This window comes from Bos mutus, chromosome 7 (assembly GCF_027580195.1).
Source record: "Bos mutus isolate GX-2022 chromosome 7, NWIPB_WYAK_1.1, whole genome shotgun sequence".
Lineage (NCBI taxonomy): Eukaryota > Metazoa > Chordata > Mammalia > Artiodactyla > Bovidae > Bos > Bos mutus.
This window is the reverse complement of record NC_091623.1, coordinates 56,078,513-56,096,033: the sequence shown is the minus strand read 5'-3', so window position 1 is coordinate 56,096,033 and position 17,521 is coordinate 56,078,513. Positions and strand designations below refer to the sequence as shown.

At 44.6% G+C, this 17,521-nt stretch overlaps 1 protein-coding gene across 4 annotated transcripts in view; it reads left to right on the top strand.

Moving 5' to 3' along the window:
- The window catches only part of INSR (insulin receptor), a 146,561-nt gene that overhangs the window by 100,236 nt on the left and 28,804 nt on the right, over positions 1-17,521 (top strand). For 2 of the 4 annotated variants that reach the window (XM_070373709.1, XM_005890758.2), the window contains exons 8-13: positions 36-286; positions 2,095-2,262; positions 7,818-8,019; positions 9,940-9,975; positions 16,026-16,300; positions 17,216-17,355. In XM_070373709.1, coding sequence (XP_070229810.1) covers positions 36-286; positions 2,095-2,262; positions 7,818-8,019; positions 9,940-9,975; positions 16,026-16,300; positions 17,216-17,355 — 1,072 coding nt within the window. The remainder of the gene's footprint in view (positions 1-35; positions 287-2,094; positions 2,263-7,817; positions 8,020-9,939; positions 9,976-16,025; positions 16,301-17,215; positions 17,356-17,521) is intronic. The other 2 variants (XM_070373711.1, XM_005890759.2) reach the window with 1 other exon arrangement.

Genomic DNA, 17,521 nt, shown 5'->3' with positions numbered 1-17,521 from the left:
GATGATAACCATCTTTACCTGTTTGGTCTTGAAAGCCCTTACCAGAACGTGACAGAATTCGATGGGCAGGATGCGTGCGGCTCCAACAGCTGGACAGTGGTGGATATTGACCCGCCTACGAGGTCCAACGACCCCAAGTCACAGAACCACCCTGGGTGGCTGATGCGTGGTCTCAAGCCCTGGACCCAGTATGCCATCTTTGTCAAGACCCTGGTCACCTTTTCTGATGAACGCCGTACATACGGGGCCAAGAGTGACATCATCTATGTCCAGACAGACGCCACTAGTAAGCGTTTCTTGTGAATGTGAACTTAGGCGTGAGCTCAGACATCGTGCCTTTCATATGAAATGCTTTGTCGTTTTTCTTTTTTTTTCTGCATGGTCATTGGCTTCTAAAACAGCTGGGCACTGAGATTTACAATTTCAGAAGATGAGGCAGTAGCAACAAGACATTAGAGAGGAACATATATTTCTTCTTTCCATTATGGAAAATTTTCAAATATTTACAAAAGTAGGAAAAAATAGCTCCTCTCCCTAGGTACTCATCTCTTAGCTTCAATAATTATCAAGATTTTGCCATTTTTTGTTTCATCTCTGCTTCTCTCCTCCATTTTTTTGAAATTAAAATTTTTAATTGATTTATTTTTAATTGAAGGATAATTGTTTTACACCGTTGGTTTCTGCCATACATCAAATGAATCAGCCATAGGTATACCTATGTGCCCTCCCTCTTGGTCTTCCCTCCCACCTCCCTTCCCTCCCATCCCATCCCCTAGGTTGTCACAGAGCACCAGTTTGAGCTCCCGGAATCTTACAGCAAATCCCTACTGGCTATCTGTTTTACATATGGTAACGTATATATTTCCATGCTACTCTCACGAATCATCCTACCCTCCCCTTCTCTCCCTGGGTCCACAAATCTGTTCCCTATGTCTGCATCTCCATTGCTGCCCTGCAAATACTTCATCAGTACCATCTTTCCATCTTTCTAGATTCCATATATATGCATTAATTATGATATTTGTTTTCTCTTTCTGACTTACTTCACTATAATAGGCTCTAGGTTTGTTGTTGTTGTTGTTGTTTTTGATGTGGACCATTTTTAAAGTCTTTATTGAATTTGTTAGAATATTGCTTTGGCTTTATGTTTTGGTTTTTTGGCCACAAGGCATGTGGCATCTAAGCTCCCTGACCAGGGATCGAACTACACCTCCTGCATTGCAAGACAAAGTTCTAACCATTGGACCACCAGGGAAATCTCTCCCACATCTCCACTTTTTGGGGAGGAATGGGCCACTGGAGAATTTTCTAGAGTGTGGGACCAGAGATGCTGCTTAGTATACAACAATGCACAGTACAGCACCCACAGCAAAGAATTATCCAGCCTCACAAAATCAGTAGAGAGAAATCCCATCCTATAGGATAGAGGCCAAGCGTTATGAACCAGCTCTTGTGACTACTGCCCTCTTGCCCTGTATCCTCCAGCAAAACCAAAGGACTTAGAGTTCCGGAAACTTGCAGCTTCCAGGCTTTTGTACCCACTGTGTCTTCTGTCTGGAGACTCCTACCCCTACCCCTTGCTGACTGCCACCTCCGTTCTCCAGGGGAAGCTTTTGTGGAGCCCAAAGTTGATGCCTATGGGGGGATGTGAAATGGACTGCCAGCTCAGGGATAGGTTTGAACGGCTTTGCACTGCCGAAATTTGCCCCACAACTGGGTTCAGTTTGGGGCTAATTAACTGGAAAATGTGACTTTATCTATTCCCATCACCCTCCTTTTCCCCACCACCTTTCCAGTGCCTGGAACAAAGACAGCCTGCCTTTCCTTAGAGCTCTGTAAATGCTTGTTGCAAAAATGGTGGAACATGGGAATCTATACAGTCTGTGGTACTGCATGGATTGTAATTTTCTAACCCATGCTCTTCTTAGGCAAGTGTTCCATATGTCCAGGTGTCTCCCGTTTTCTCTGATGTTAAATAACACTGCAGAGAACATCCTCAGGATCTCTTTAACTTGGCTGTTCCCTCTCATGCCCACCTGACTGCCTGTACTCCCCCCTCACAGTGGATCTGTCTGTCTCCTTTCTCCTTGGCAGATCCTTCCGTGCCCCTGGATCCCATCTCAGTTTCTAATTCCTCGTCCCAGATTATTCTGAAGTGGAAGCCTCCCTCCGACCCCAATGGCAATATCACACACTACTTGGTGTTCTGGGAGAGACAGGCGGAAGACAGTGAGCTGTATGAACTGGATTATTGCCTCAAAGGTGAGTGCAGACAGGGGTCAGGGAGGGGCTGGTTTTACACACCGGATCTTCTGTGTTCTTGTTTTCTGGGACACGTCTCTCCCCTCCCATTTCCAGCATGTGCTTGTGGGAACACACACTCCATTTTATCTCAGACGAAAACACACACACGGGCATTCTTCAGAGACACTGAGGGTTCAGTTCCAGACTTCCGAAATGAAGCAAATATTGCAATAAATCAAGTCACATGAAGTTTTTGGTTTCCAGTGCCTATAAAAGTTATATTCACATTATACTATAGTCTATGAAGTGTGCAATAGCATTATGTTTAAGAAAAAATATGCTTAAAATATACATGAGCATGTGTGCTAAGTCATTTCAGCCGTGTCTGAATGTTTGCTATCCCAAATAGATAATCAACAAGGACCTACTGCATAGCACAGGGAACTCTACTCAATATCTCATAATAATCTATAATGGAAAATAATCTGAAAAAGGATATATGTATATATGACAGTTACTTTGCTGTACACCTAAAACTAATACAACATTATAAATCAATTTTATTTCAATAAAAATTTTAAAAAGAAGAAATCGAGACCAAAAAGAAAACCATGCACATACCTTAATTAAAGAATACTTTATTGCTTTAAAAAAATGCCCAAACAATTACATTAGTAACATCAAAGATCACTGATCAGAGATCATCATAACAAGTAGAATACAAAGAAAGAAGTTTGATATATTGTGAAAATTACTGAAGCATGACATAGAGACACAAAGTGATCAAATACTGCTGGGGAAACGGTGGTAATAGTTTTGCTGGACGCGGGGTTCCCACAAACCTTTGTTTTGTAAAAAAAAAACACAGTAAGGGGACGTCTGTCTGCCCGTTCACATTTCTAAACATCACAGGGTGCGGACAAGCTCTGAAGACTCATGTTGAAACCAGACACTCCCCGTGTCTTGGCATCGATGCGTTCTGGAATGTTCTCCTCTTCCCCTTCCTCGTCCACCTCCCCCTGGTGGGGATGTAGCTGTGTTAACCCGTGCAAGACTTCCCTGCTAAGCTAGAAACACAACAATGTGTGCAGTGGTGACTGACAAAGTCAGGGAAGAATTTTGGTCCCTTATTTTAAGAATTTTTATTGGAGTAGTTTATTTACAATGTTTTGTTAGTTTCAGGCGTACAGCAAAGTGAATCAGTTATACATATATCAACTTTTTTGGTCTCTAATTTTATTTTTATTTTTTACTTTTAATTTTTTTGGCCCCTTGGCATTTGGGATCTTAACTCCCCGACCAGGGATCAAATCCACCCCACTCTGCAATGGAAAGGTCCTAACCTCTGGACCTCCAGGGAAGACCTGGCCCCTAATTTTAGACCCTTAAGTTTTAAGGATTGGAGACAGCAAAGAGTCTCCAATCTCTTCCTCCCTAGGCTTTCCATTAAAAATGTATATGAATGACACATATTTTCCAGTCTTCAGTCTCGCTTACTTAATGGGCTTGCATCCATCTACAGAAAAATGAAAAAAATATTTGAAGCCACAAACTGGTGTGTATAAATTAGTCTTACATTATTTTAAAACTGGGTTGTAAAAAAGTCCATCAAACTGAAGAAACAGAAGTCTTTTCCCCCCCTTTAGTTGTTTTGTTTGAGTCTATATAAACGGTTTTCCCCCCAATCCCCAGACTCTTTTGTTTATTATTTATTTTAAAAAAATTATTGGAGTATGGTGGCGCTGGTGCTAAAGAATCCACCTGCCAATGCAGAAGACACAAGAGATGGGGACTTGATCCCTGGGTTGGGAAGATCCTCTGGAGTAAGAAATGGCAACCCACTTCAGTGTTCTTGCCTGGAAAGATCCCATGGACAGAGGAAACTGGCAGGCTTCAGTCCATGGAGTCGCAAAGAGTCAGACACGACTGAATATTTAAAAAATAGTTGACTTACAATTTATTTAGTATTAGTTTTGGGTGTACAGCAAAGTGGTTCAATTATACACATGCATAGATTCATTCGTTTCAAAAAATATTTATTTATTTGGCTGCACTGGGTCTTTGTTGCAGCGTGTGGGATCTAGTTCCCTGACCAGTACTCAACCCCAGGCCTCCTGCACTGTGAGCTCAGAGTCTTACCCACTGGACCACCAGGGAAGTCCCTAGATTTCTTCTTTTTCAGATTAATTTCTCATATAGGTTACTATAGAATATTGAGTAGAGTTTCCTGTGCTAGGCAGTAAGTCCTGGTTGGTTATCTGTCTTACATATAATCATGTGTGTATGTTCATCCCAAGCTCCTGATTTATCCTTTAGTTGTTTTGTTGTTGTTTGTTGCTGTGTTGTTGTGTTGTTTTTGTTCAGTCGCTCAGTCACGTCTGACTCTTTGCAACCCCACGGACTGCAGCACGCCAGGTCTCCCTGTCCTTCACTCTCTCCCCGAGTTTGCTCAAATTCATGTCCATTGAGTCGGTGGTGCCATCCAGCCATCTCATCCTCTGTCACCCTCTTCTCCTGCCCTCAATCTTTTCCAGCATCAGGGTCTTTTCCAATGAGTTGTCTCTTCACATCAGGTGGTGAAAGTATTGGAGCTTCAGCTTCAGCATCAGTCCTTCAGGGTTGATTTCCTTAAGAATTAACTGGTTTGAGCTCCTCGCTGTCCAAGGCACTCTCGAGAGTTTTCTCCAGCACCACAATTCGAAAGCATCAATTCTTCGGTGCTCAGCCTTCTTTGTAGTCCAACTCTCACATCCATACATGACTACCGGAAAAACCATAGCTTTGACTAGATGGACCTTTGTCGTCAAAGTGATGTCTCTGCTTTCTGGTCTGAGTTTATTTTCCTTTAGATGTTGTGAGTTACTGGTAACCTCCTACCTTGGGGCAGCTGATGACATGTGACTGAGGTCAGGAGCCTAAGGTTTTCTGTGCCCTGATGTAGGGCTTTGGGCAAGTCACCCAGCTTGTCACCAGCTGCCTCCTTTTGGGGAAAAGGGGCAGGAGGCCAGATGATCTCCGGGAGCTGTCCCAGCTCTAAGATCATGTGCTATATGTATGCCTGTGACCTCATCCCCCGCCTGAGCAGAGGGTTGCAAACGTGATTTATCTCCTCGGATGCTTTATATAACTCGAGAGCAAGCAAAGTCATGGGCTCAGCTGTGCACTCTTGGCCCTGCATTCGAGCAACCGAAACCACCAACGAGAACTGCCACCACCATCGGGGCAGGCCGTGTTTTCTTTCTTTCTTTCTTTTTTTTTTTTAAGAGCAACAACTTTTATTCTGGAAGTCAGTCTGTCATTAGAAGGTGATGATTTGACATGATTTTATTTGTCATTTTGCCCAAAGTTTATGGAATTAAAAAAAATAAACTTACTAAAGGACAGATATTGTCTGATTCCACTTACAGGAGTTCCCTGGAGGAGTCAGATCTATAGAGACAGGAAGCAGATGGTGGGGGCCAGGGGTGGGGGAGGGGATGGAGACTCAGAGTTTCACAGGCACAGAGTTTCAGTTTGGGAAGGTGAGAAAGTTCTCGAGATGGATGGTGGGGATGGTTGCACAATAATGTAAATATACTTAATGACACTGGATCACGATGCTTAAAAATGAGTAAGACGGTAAATTTTGTGTTATGTGTATTTTGCCACAAAGGAAAAACCCCAGTACACACACAAATAAATAAACTTGATAACACACACAAGATAAATAATTTACTAACTGTGATCCGTAGTAGTTTCCTTTAGAATCAGAAGTGTTTTTTTTTTTTTTTCAGTTTTATTGAGATATAATTGACAAGGAAAACTGTAAGATATTTAAAGTGTAAATTGTGATGACTTTTTGTGCATACACGTTGGAAAAGAATTCCTCCCACCTAGTTAATACAGCTATCACTTCACATATTTATTTTTTTGTTTAAGGAAATCTCTGTTTACTTAGTTTTGGCTGTGCTGGGTCTTCACTGCTACTCACAGGCTTCTAGTTGCGGCAAATGGAGGCTACTCTCCTTTGCCGTGCGCAGGCTTCTCGTTGCGGTGGTTTCCCCTGTTGCCAAGCACCGGCTCCAGAGTGTAGGCGCAGCAGTTGCGGTGCACGGGCTTAGTTGCCCCGTGGCCTGTGGAATCTTCCTAGATCGGAGGTCAAACCTGCACGTACTGCATTGGCAGGCAGATTCTTTACCACTGAGCCACCGGAGAAGTCCCCTCCTTTTTCAAATGAGAACTTCTAGCTTCTTCTCTGATATTGAATTGTATATTTCAATTATACAGTACAGTCTTGTCAGCTATATGGTCTTTAACTGTAAAACTTGCATAACATAAAATTGGCCATTTGAACCACTTTGAAGTGCAAAGCTCAGCGGCATTAAGCACATTCGCATTGTTGTGCAGCCATCGCCACCATCATCTCCAGAACTTTCTCATCTCCCCAAATGGAAACTCTGTCCCTGTGAAACACTGACTCCCCCACTCCCCACCTTTCCACTTTGTCCCTGAGATTTGACTAGATGTGTCACAGAGACCCATGGGGCACCAAGTGGCATGTGGAAAGGGTGACAGGTGTCTGTGTCTGATCAAAAGTCCCTTCCTCCCCAGAAAAAAATCAGGAGCCCGCCCCACCACCCTTTACTAAGGAAATCCTAAGTTTATTTTCCATCTATAATGCCATCAATAACCCCTCTAACAGCTAAAACCTACACAGGCTATTCTGTGTCTATTAATAAACGTTAAGAAGTATGTTTAAGGATTTGCAAAGCTTCCGAGTGGGTACTCAGCATTCACAGGAAGATACTTAGAGCTCATTGTCTCCCGGAGCCATTAAAAGGGAGAGGAAGAGATGGAATTTCCCTTGCTCAATAGACACAAGTAGGCACCCGGCCTCAAGGGCATTGTTTTAAGCCTTTAAAGAGTAGCCTGCATCTTCTATGGGCCTCCCAGCTGGCTCCGCAGTAAAGAACCCACCTGCCAATGCTGGAGATGGAAGATCCCCTGAAGGAGGCAATGGCGACCCACTTCAGTACTCTTGCCTGGGAAATCCTGTGGGTAGAGGAGCCAGTCGGGCTACAGTCCATGGCATCACAGAGTAGGGCAAGACTGAGTGACTGAGCACACACACAGGACATGCGCATGGATCGTTCTTTTACTTGGGGACTGCTTAGCATCACTTTCTCTGAGACATTCGCCCCAGAGACCCTCTGTCCTTTTCCCCTGCCATCTGACACACAGCGTATGCATTTCTTAGTTTATTGTATATTCTTCCCACTCCTGTGCACTTCATCCACTGGAATGTTAAGTTCCCCAAGGGCAGGGACAGGCACAGTTACCTTTGGCCTCCAGCCTTGTGGGGCTGTGGTGTCCGACAGTGTCCTGCTGCATGCTGACAGGCACCTTCTCTGTTGTCAGGACCCTCCAGTGAAGGATCTTATTCTTCCCAGAAGAACTTGAACCCAGATCTCTGCACTGAGCTCTGTCCATGTGCCCAGCCACTTTGAGAAGGTCCCCCTTGCTCTGCATGTGTGTGTAGGTGGTGGGGGGCGGGAATGGGATGGGGACTTGAGCCCTGCTCTGCCTTTCCCTAGGGTTGAAGCTGCCCTCCCGGACCTGGTCTCCACCATTCGAGTCGGAGGGCTCCCAGAAGCACAATCAGAGTGAGTATGAGGAGTCTGCTGGCGAATGCTGCTCCTGCCCAAAGACCGACTCGCAGATCCTCAAGGAGCTGGAGGAGTCCTCGTTCAGGAAAACGTTTGAAGATTACCTGCACAACGTGGTTTTTATCCCCAGGTCAGGATTTGTTATTGGCTTGGGGTCTCAGGTCTTTAGGGAACAAGACAAATGGGGGCAGACGCAGAGGATAGGCTGAGTCCACGCTGAGCCACTTCCCTGGATGAAGGAAGAGATTTTGAGATTATAACAAGTGCCTTACCAGGAAGAGGAACTGCCCCCCATCTCCGCTCAAAAGGAGGAGCGTTTAAAAAATTCAGCCTTTGCTCTCTGATGTCTCATGAACCCAACCTCTGGTCTCAGTCTGAGTTCTGATGATTATCAATGATTGATCATTACCTAATCGATTGATTATAGATAATAAATTCAATTATTAGATGACAGAGAGCTGCATGCCCAGCCCAATGCTTGATTTATGGCTGAGTCTCAAGCTCAGTGCATTCTCTTTTTTTAATCTAAAGAAACTTCTCATCCTTCCAGAACTTTCCATGGCCTCGTCAAAACCCCAGAGACTTCACTATTTAAATATGTTTCCTTTAGTGAGTGAAGGGGAAGTAAACAGAGGGTCTGCAGTAAAAATGACTCTTGGTTTTTTCATACCTCTTTATCCTTCCTGAAAGCTGAGACACAGGTAGAAGGCAAGTTTCTGTGGGTCACAGGTTATTCTACCTCTCTCGGTGCCTCAGTTTATTCATCTGAAGAATGGAGAGAAAAATGGTTCCTATATTTTATGGTTGTGAGATTACACGAGTCTCACAGGGATTCTCAGCCTTGGTGCTGTTGACATTTGGAGCCAGCTCATTCTCTGGGGTGGGACCATCCTGTCCAGGGTAGGATGTTGAGCTGCACCCCAGGCCTCCACCCACTAGATGGCAGTAGCACTGTCTGCATCTTAATAAGTTCACGAGTCTTTCTGGTAACCCACTGAAGCACTTGCCTACTCCCTTTTACGGGTCCAAAGCCTTCCCCACCCCACCCCCACCCCCAACTCTGCCCAGGTTGACAAAGCAAATGTGCTGGGAGCTTTCAGTTGCCCCCACCCTCTCCACTCTTGACCCTTCCCGCTAACAGACTTCACCAGAGCTACCCAGAAGTGCCCAATACAATTGGTTATTTCCAAAGTGGATCAACCTCCCGCCCCCAGAGGTTGCACTGAGATAAAACAAGATTCGAAAGTGGGTCTCTTCAGAGGCTTAGCATTGCTCCTGCTAGAGGCTCCATTAGAACTGTCCATATATAACGTTTCTTTTCTCTTTCATGTATTCTTATCTGACCCTGAGTCCAAAAAAGCACTAAATGGCACAGCCCAGGTGTGGAGACAGTTATTGTTTCACCCATTAAAACTCCACCAGACTTAAGGATAGTGGCCGAGTCAGTCATAAGGTTTAAAACTAGTTTGGACTTCCCTGGTGGCCCAGTGATTAAGACTCTTCGCTTCCAATACAGGGGACACGAGTTCAATCCCTGGTCAGGGAAGATCCCACATGCTGCGTGCTTGTGTGCTTCAGTCGTGTCCGACTCTTTGCGACCCCATGGACTGTAGCCCACCAGGCTCTTCTGTCCAGGGGATTCTCCAGGCTAGAATACTGGAGTGGGTTGCCTTGCCCTCCTCCAGGGGATCTTCCTCACCCAGGGATCGAACCTGCATCTCCTGCATTGTAGATGGATTCTTTAGCACTGAGCCACAGGGGAAGCCATGGCATGACCCAAAAGAAAAAAGTAGTGTTACGTTTGATATCTCATGGGAACCCCAGATGACCCCAGATGACCAGGTCTCAGGGGTGTTTTCTTGACTCCCTCCTCCCAACTGCTTGCTGTGTCCCACACACCTGCTGGGGAAGATGTGGTTCAAGTGATGGGAACAAGTGGCCCATGGTCTGGGGCAAGCGCCCTTGGGCTGCTGGCACAGGGTGTCAGAAGCAAGAGGTCTGTCTGAAGAAGTTCTGTCTGTCCTCAAAGCGGCTGGTTTTGTTTTCACAGAAAATCATCTTCAGGCCCTGTTGCCGAGGACGCTAGGTATGACTCACCTGTGGGATGTCCGCGTGGCCCCTGGTGGCTGCACAGTGCAGGGCCACTGGGCCCTCGGGGCAGGAAGCATGTTGAGCCCCTTTGAGATCCCCGGGGGCCTTCTGTGGTTTGATGCATGAATCGCGTTGTTCTGCCGAGAGGGGACGCTTCACAAATTCACACGTTACACGCCTTCACCCTGAAATGGAACCTGGGCATGATTGGTGGGGGGTATCCTAACTAACACACTCCTACTAAAACATAGGATCAAGGGTGTACTTCCTAGGGCGCTTCTAAGATGCTGCCCAATTTTCCTCCATGCCCTGACACATTTATTTATCAAGCCCACCGTTTGTGCAGAACTGTGCTGGACACTCAGCCAGTCGAAACCACTTAGCAGCAGGTAGTGGGGAAAGCTTATCCGGGAGTGGAACGTTTTTTTATCTGGGGTGACTAGTGCAGGATGGCGGCAGGCCTGAGCACAGGTGTGCTGTGTCCCTGTATCCGCCGAGGACAGTCAGGGATGCTCCCCTTTGACGTGTGTCTTAGACAGTCAACTATGCCTCAGTGTGAGGAAACCCTGGTGGCTCAGATGGTAAAGAATCCGCCTGCAATGCAGAAGATCCCGGTTCGATTACTGGGTCGGGAAGATTCCGCTGGAGAAGGGATAGGCTACCCACTCCAGGATTTATGGGCTTCCCTGTAGCTCAGACGGTAAAGAATCTGCCTACAGTGCGAGAGACCTGGTTTTGATCCCTGAGATGGGAAGATCCCCTGAAAAAAGAGAATGGCTACCCACTCCAGTATTCTTGCCTGGAGAATCCCATGGACAGAGGAGCCTGGTGGGCCACAGTTCATGGAGTTGCAAAGGGTCAGACCCGACTGAGTGACTAATTACAGCACGCCTCAATTTAAAAGAGAGAGAGAGGATTGAAGGATGAGGGGGTGTCCTGGAGGAGAGGACAGGCAGAGAGAACGTGGCGAAGGGGAAGTCGGTGGAAAGAATCCTGGACTCTTGGGAAGAACAGGAGGGGAGACTGGAAAGGCAGGGTAAGAGAGCTGTGAGAACGATTTTATTCTTCCAAGGGAGGGTTTATTTTCAGGCAATGTTCGGCCCCAGTCTGCCCTCTAGTGGCCATTTGGAATATAATCTGTAGTAAAGAAAGATCTGGGCTTCTCTGATGGCTCAAATGGTAAAGAATCTGCCTGCGATGCAGGAGACCCAGGTTCAATCCCTGGGTGGGGAAGATCCCTAGGAGCAAGAAATGGCAACCCACTCCAGTATTCTTGCCTGGAAAATACCGTGGACAGAGGAGCGTAGCAGGCCACAGTTGATGGAGTTGCAAATAGTCAGACACGACTGTAGCACAATGGTTGAGCGGCTAAAGAATCCACCCGCAATGCGGGAGACAGGAAGTGAGGGTTCCATTCCTGGGAGGGGAAGATCCCCTGCAGGAGGAAATGGCAACCCATTCCGGTATTCTTGCCTGGAAAATCCCACAGACTGGAGCCTGGAGGGCTAAAATTCCAACGGGTCTGAAGAATCAGACACACCTGAGCGTTCAAGGCACACACCCACACACACCCACACACAAAGATCTAGAAATGTGAGACCTTGATCCAATCATGGGGGTCTTCTGTGACCACGTGGTGGTCTTGTCCTATTGGATATAATCCTTTTGGTGTATGCATATTTGGCCTGTTAGAGGCCATTTATGATTCTTTTTTATTAGATAATCAATTTTTCAGTAGTTATTCGTGAGACCCCAGGGTCTCCATCATTTCTGGAAGGCTCATCTGTGCTTGTATAGAAATGTTTTGAATCTTGCTAGCATGGGTGTATCTTTGGCTTACTAGCTTTGGTTTCCATTCAGGAATGTCAATGGTCTTTTCAGACAAAAGGGCCACAAAGAAAATCTTAGTGAGTACCCCCAAAGTAAGGTTTGTTTTTGCTGATGACAACGCAACAAAAACTAAAGGTAAATTTCAAAAGCTCGAACAGAAAACTCTACTTCCTGGTGATTAAAAGTGGGTCACTTAGATTTCTATTGGGTGGAAGTTGAAATGGAAATTTTCATTAAAATGCATTTGGAGGGACTTCCTTGGTGGTCCAGCGGTTAAGATTCCATGCTTCCAGTGCAGGGAGGCCTGGGTTTGATCCCTGATCTCGGAGCTAGGATCCCATGCACGCTGCACAGTGCAGCAAAAAAAAGAAAGATCCATTTGGAAAATATCAGAGACATGACCATCACATACCTTCACTTGTAGAATATTGCCAAACCTGGACTTTGTTGTAAATTAGTAGACTTAAATGATTTTTTGTAAATTAAGAAAAAACTATAAAATGTAAAATATAATGTGTTAGGGAGGGAGGGAAAATTAATATAGCTAAATTTGTGGTAAATTCTCTGGATAACCATGAGCTGTTCAATTTGAAACTTTCAGAGAGGTGAAAATTTTAACTTGTCTAAGCTAATTCAGGAAGCAGCAGAAAGATTAACTATCCTAACGACCTTGGGAAAAGACTGGAAAAAAAATGTGTCAAAGAATTTCTTCACAAAAAGGCCCCAGGTTTGGAGAGTTTTATAGATGCGTCCTTTCACACTCTCAAAGAGAAACTATTTTCAGAAACTTTCAGAGCATAGAAATATATGGAAATCTTCCCAATTCATTTTGTAAAACAACATCCCTTAGCAGAACCTGATGAAGATGCTACATTGAAAGAAAACCCCAGGACCACCTAATATGGGATTTTAGATCCAAATGTCCTAAACAAAGCACTGTGCTGGCAATACCATCAATCTCATGAGTTCAAGGATGGTTCAAGATCAGGTGTTCTGATAGTAGAATCTAATTCATCAAGAGATTCAATAAGGAAAGTCATAATAATCTCATTAAATAACATTTATTAAAAATTATGGGGGGAGGTGGTTCCCTGGGTGTCCAGTGGTTAAGATCCTGTGCTTCCACTGCAGGTGATGAGGCTTCAATCCCTGGCTGGGGAACTAAGATTTTTTAAATTACTAACCTAAAGAAGCTGAAATCAAGATTGCTGGGAGAAATATCAATAACCTCAGATATGCAGATGACACCACCCTTATGGCAGAAAGTGAAGAAGAACTAAAGAGCCTCTTGATGAAAGTGAAAGAGGAGAGTGAAAAAGTTGGCTTAAAACTCAACATTCAGAAAACTAAGATCATGGCTTCTGGTCCTATCACTTCATGGCAAATAAATGGGGAAACAATGGAAACAGTGAGAGACTTTATTTTGGGGGCTCCAAAATCACTGCCGCTGGTGACTGCAGTCATGAATTTAAAAGATGCTTGCTCCTTGGAAGAAAAGCTATGACCAACCTAGACAGCATATTAAAAAGCAGAGACATTACTTTGCCCACAAAGGTCCGTCTAGTCAAAGCTATGGTTTTTCCAGTAGTCATGCATGGATGTGAGAGTTGGACTATAAAGAAAGCTTAGCACCGAAGAATTCATGCCTTTGAACTGTGGTGTTGGGGAAGACTCTTGAGAGTCCCTTGGACTGCAAGGAGATCCAACCAGTCTGTCCTAAAGGAAGTCAACCCTGACTATGCATTGGAAAGACTGATGCTAAAGCTGAAGCTCCAGTACTTTGGCCACCTGTTGCAAAGAGTTGACTCATTGGAAAAGACCCTGATGCTGGGAAAGATTGAGGGCAGGAGGAGAAGGGAACTACAGATGATGAGATGGTTGGATGGTATCACCGACCATTGAGTTGAGTAAGCTCCAGGCGTTGGTGATGGACGGGAAAGCCTGGCGTTCTGCAGTCCGTGGGGTCTCAAAGAGCCAGACATGACTGAGTGACTGAACTGAACTGGACTTAAAGAAAGGCAGTTGGGGGAGAGGCCTTTTATAAAGCTAGGACTAGAAAACTTCTGCAACAAGATAAATATTATTTAGATGAAACCAACATCCAAAGTAACATCTTTCTTAAAACTATTCCTGTTTACTTTGGAAGGAAGCCAATCTCATCATAACTAATTAACAATTCTCTGGGTATCTAAAAGGCAGTGGCAACCCACTCCAGTACTCTTACCTGGAAAATCCCATGGATGGAGGAGCCTGGTGGGCTGCAGTCCATGGGGTCCCTAAGAGTCGGACACAGCTGAGCGACTTCACTTTCACTTTTCACTTTCCTGCATTGGAGAAGGAAATGGCAACCCACTCTAGTGTTCTTGCCTGGAGAATCCCAGTGACGGAGGAGCCTGGTGGGCTGCCGTCTGTAGGATCACACAGAGTCAGACACGACTAAAGAGACTTAGCAGCAGTAGCAGCAGCCAGTGCAGTAAGGCAGAAATGAGAATTGGAATAGATTGTAAGGAATGGATTGTGGGAAACAAAAGCATTGATATTTTCAGGTATTCTGATTCAAGAGTAGACAGACTGCCTGTTTTTGTCAACAAGTTTTATTGGAAAGTAGCCACTCCCACTTGTGTACATCATGTCTCTGGCTGTTTTCAAGCTGCCGTGGCTTGAAAGCCATTGCAAGTTGAACAGCTGTGACAAAAAACACACGTCTGGCAAAACACCAAATATTTACTATCTAGCATTTATGTGACAAGTTTACTGACCCTTTATCCAAGAGTATTCCTTGAAAACCTAAGAAAATCAACCCTGAAACTCTTAGAATGAGAGTTTCAGAAAGTAGGTACAATATAAATAAATAAGCAACAGATATATCTGTGTGCTAAGCTGCTTCAGTTGTGTCTAACTCTTTGGGACCCTATGGACTGTAGCCTGCCAATCCCCTCTGTCCATGGGATTCTCCAGGTAAGAATACTGGGGTCGGTTGCCATGCCCCGCTCCGAGGGATCTTCCCGACTCAGGGATCGAACCCGCGTCTCATCTCCTGGCAGGCAGGTTTTTTACCACTATTGCCACCTGGGAACCCCCTTTATGGGTGTGACCACAAGTCAGTTTAAAGGGTCTGGAGGGTAGCAATTTAGCCATAGGTATGAAGAGGCATAATCTAATAATGTCTTAGAGTCTACTTTTAGGAACTAATGAGACACTTGGACAATGATCACAGTAATATTTATAATAGCAAAAAAAATTGGGAATATGCTTATATTTTAAAAATTGGAGGATGACTAAGTAAATTATGGTTCTTGCATTAAATGGAATATTCTACAGGTTTCCAAGTTTTCTGCAATGAGCATGTGGCACTTTCATAACAAGGAGGGAATATCTTCACGTTGAAGAAAAAAAAAGTAAATTCCATCCTACTTGAGACATTATGTTTTCAGGAAAATATTTGAGATTGCTTCTAATACAAGTGAGCCAAATGGATTATAGAACTAGCTTGATCCCCCCATTATACCCGTATGTAACATTCACAGAAAAAATAATTGCCCAAAGGACATAGCAGTCAGTGGAATGCTAAGGAATTCAAATTTTCTTTATACCTTTCTTTTTGGATTTATAATTTTTTAGGCTATTAACATTTTTCTTCGTGTATCTTTTAAAGGGGAGAAAATGTGCCGATCGCATAGGCAATTTTGGGAGTTACCCTTAGTAACCTGAGTGTTGAAATTTTTTTTTCCCAAGGATTGAAGTTTAATCACTTAGATTATGCCATTGTCCTAAAGGGGCCTAAGAATAAGAAGATGTATTTCTTCTGGTTAAACTGGTGATGGTGTCAAGTAGCTTGAACCATTTGGCAGGGCTAGACTCTGACACACTTTTGGCATCTCAATTTTGACACTAACCCTGGCTGGACTCTTCATCTGCAAAATGAAAATCTGAAATTAAGCATGTTGAGGGGAATATTGGTGTGTCTACTATGGGTGGTCCCAGAGCCTCCCCACTCCTCTCTTCGGGTAGGCTTGCCTGACATGAGCCTAGGAGGGCATCTTCTTTAAAATCGACTCTGGGTTATAATTCCTGGAAATTTACATTGTAATGTACACACTCCTCCCCTTGAATCTCACTGCATCTCAGTCTTTGGTTTTAAGCCTTTTTATTCTCCAGCAGCACTTTTTCAAAGATGGTGATTGTATGACCAGGTGTGTCCTCCTGTCATGACAGGCCTTCGAGGAAACGCAGAGCCCTTGGTGACGTGGGGAATGTGACAGCAGCCGTGCCCACCGCTCTGGGGCTCCCCAATACCTCCTCCACCAGCACGCCCATGAGCTCGGAGGAGCACAGACCCTTCGAGAAAGTGGTGAACAAGGAGTCGCTGGTCATCTCCGGCCTGCGTCACTTTACTGGCTATCGCATCGAGCTTCAGGCTTGCAACCAAGATTCCCCCGAGGAGAGGTGTAGCGTGGCTGCCTATGTCAGCGCCAGGACCATGCCTGAAGGTAGGTCGACTCATCGCAGAGCCAAGAGACACAGGCTAACCAAGGAAGCTCTCCACTCTCTAGGCAGCATACATGAGACTCTATTTGCCTTCATCATTTTTCATTTTCCCCTGAGATGCAGTGGACATAAAGCATTATGTAAATTTCAGGTGTACAATGTGTTGATTTGTTCCATTAGACATTGCAAAATCTTTACCACAATAGCATTAGCTAACATCTCCATCAGGGCACAAAATTACCATTTCTTGTTTGTGGTGAGAACATTTCAGATCAACTCTTAGCAGCTTTCAAGTATAAAGCACAGCATTATTAACTTTGTGCTTCCCTGGTGGCTCAGACAGTAAAGAATCTGCCTGCAGTTCAGGAGACCTGGGTTTGATCCCTGGGTTGGGAAGATCCCCTGAAGAAGGGACTGGCAACCCACTCCAGTATTCTTGCCTGGAGAATTCCATGGACAGAGGAGCCTGGTGGGCTACAGTTCATGGGGTCGCAAAGAGTCACACACAACCGAGCAACACACACATACATTGTTAACTATAATCATCTTTCTAGTTGTTGTTTAGTCGCTAAGTTGTGTCTGACTCTTTTTCTGTATGTGAGTCATAAGAAAAATAAAGTGAAATTAAGAAATACATACATTTTTGTGTGTGTATGTGTGTGTGTGTGTATATATATATATATATATATATATATATATATATAGTAGGGTTCTCCTAGATCAATAGATACATAAATAGATAGATAGATGGATAGATAGACATAAATATGTAAAGAATTCCATGAGAATGTCCATTCTCCAATAAGGGAAATGGAACACAATTACACAACCAATTTAAGTTTGCTCAGCTGCTCAGTGGTGGAGGTGGGGTTTGATCCAGGGATCGAGTCCCCAGCACTAATCACTGCTCCTTACAGCCAAGGCAGATGATATTGTTGGCCCCGTGACCCATGAAATCTTCGAGAACAACGTTGTTCACTTGATGTGGCAGGAGCCCAAGGAACCCAACGGTCTGATTGTGCTGTATGAAGTGAGTTACCGACGATACGGCGAGGAGGTAAGGTCCTTGATGCCTGGGGATGTGCCCTCAAGGCTGTTCTTGGTACCTCCTTCCTTTTCGTGAATTCTGGCTCCTGTGCTTCTCTCATTAGATGCTTTGTCATGAAGACTCAAAGCCTTGATATATGACTTTCCAGGGAGATGGGTCAGGTCCAACATTTTAT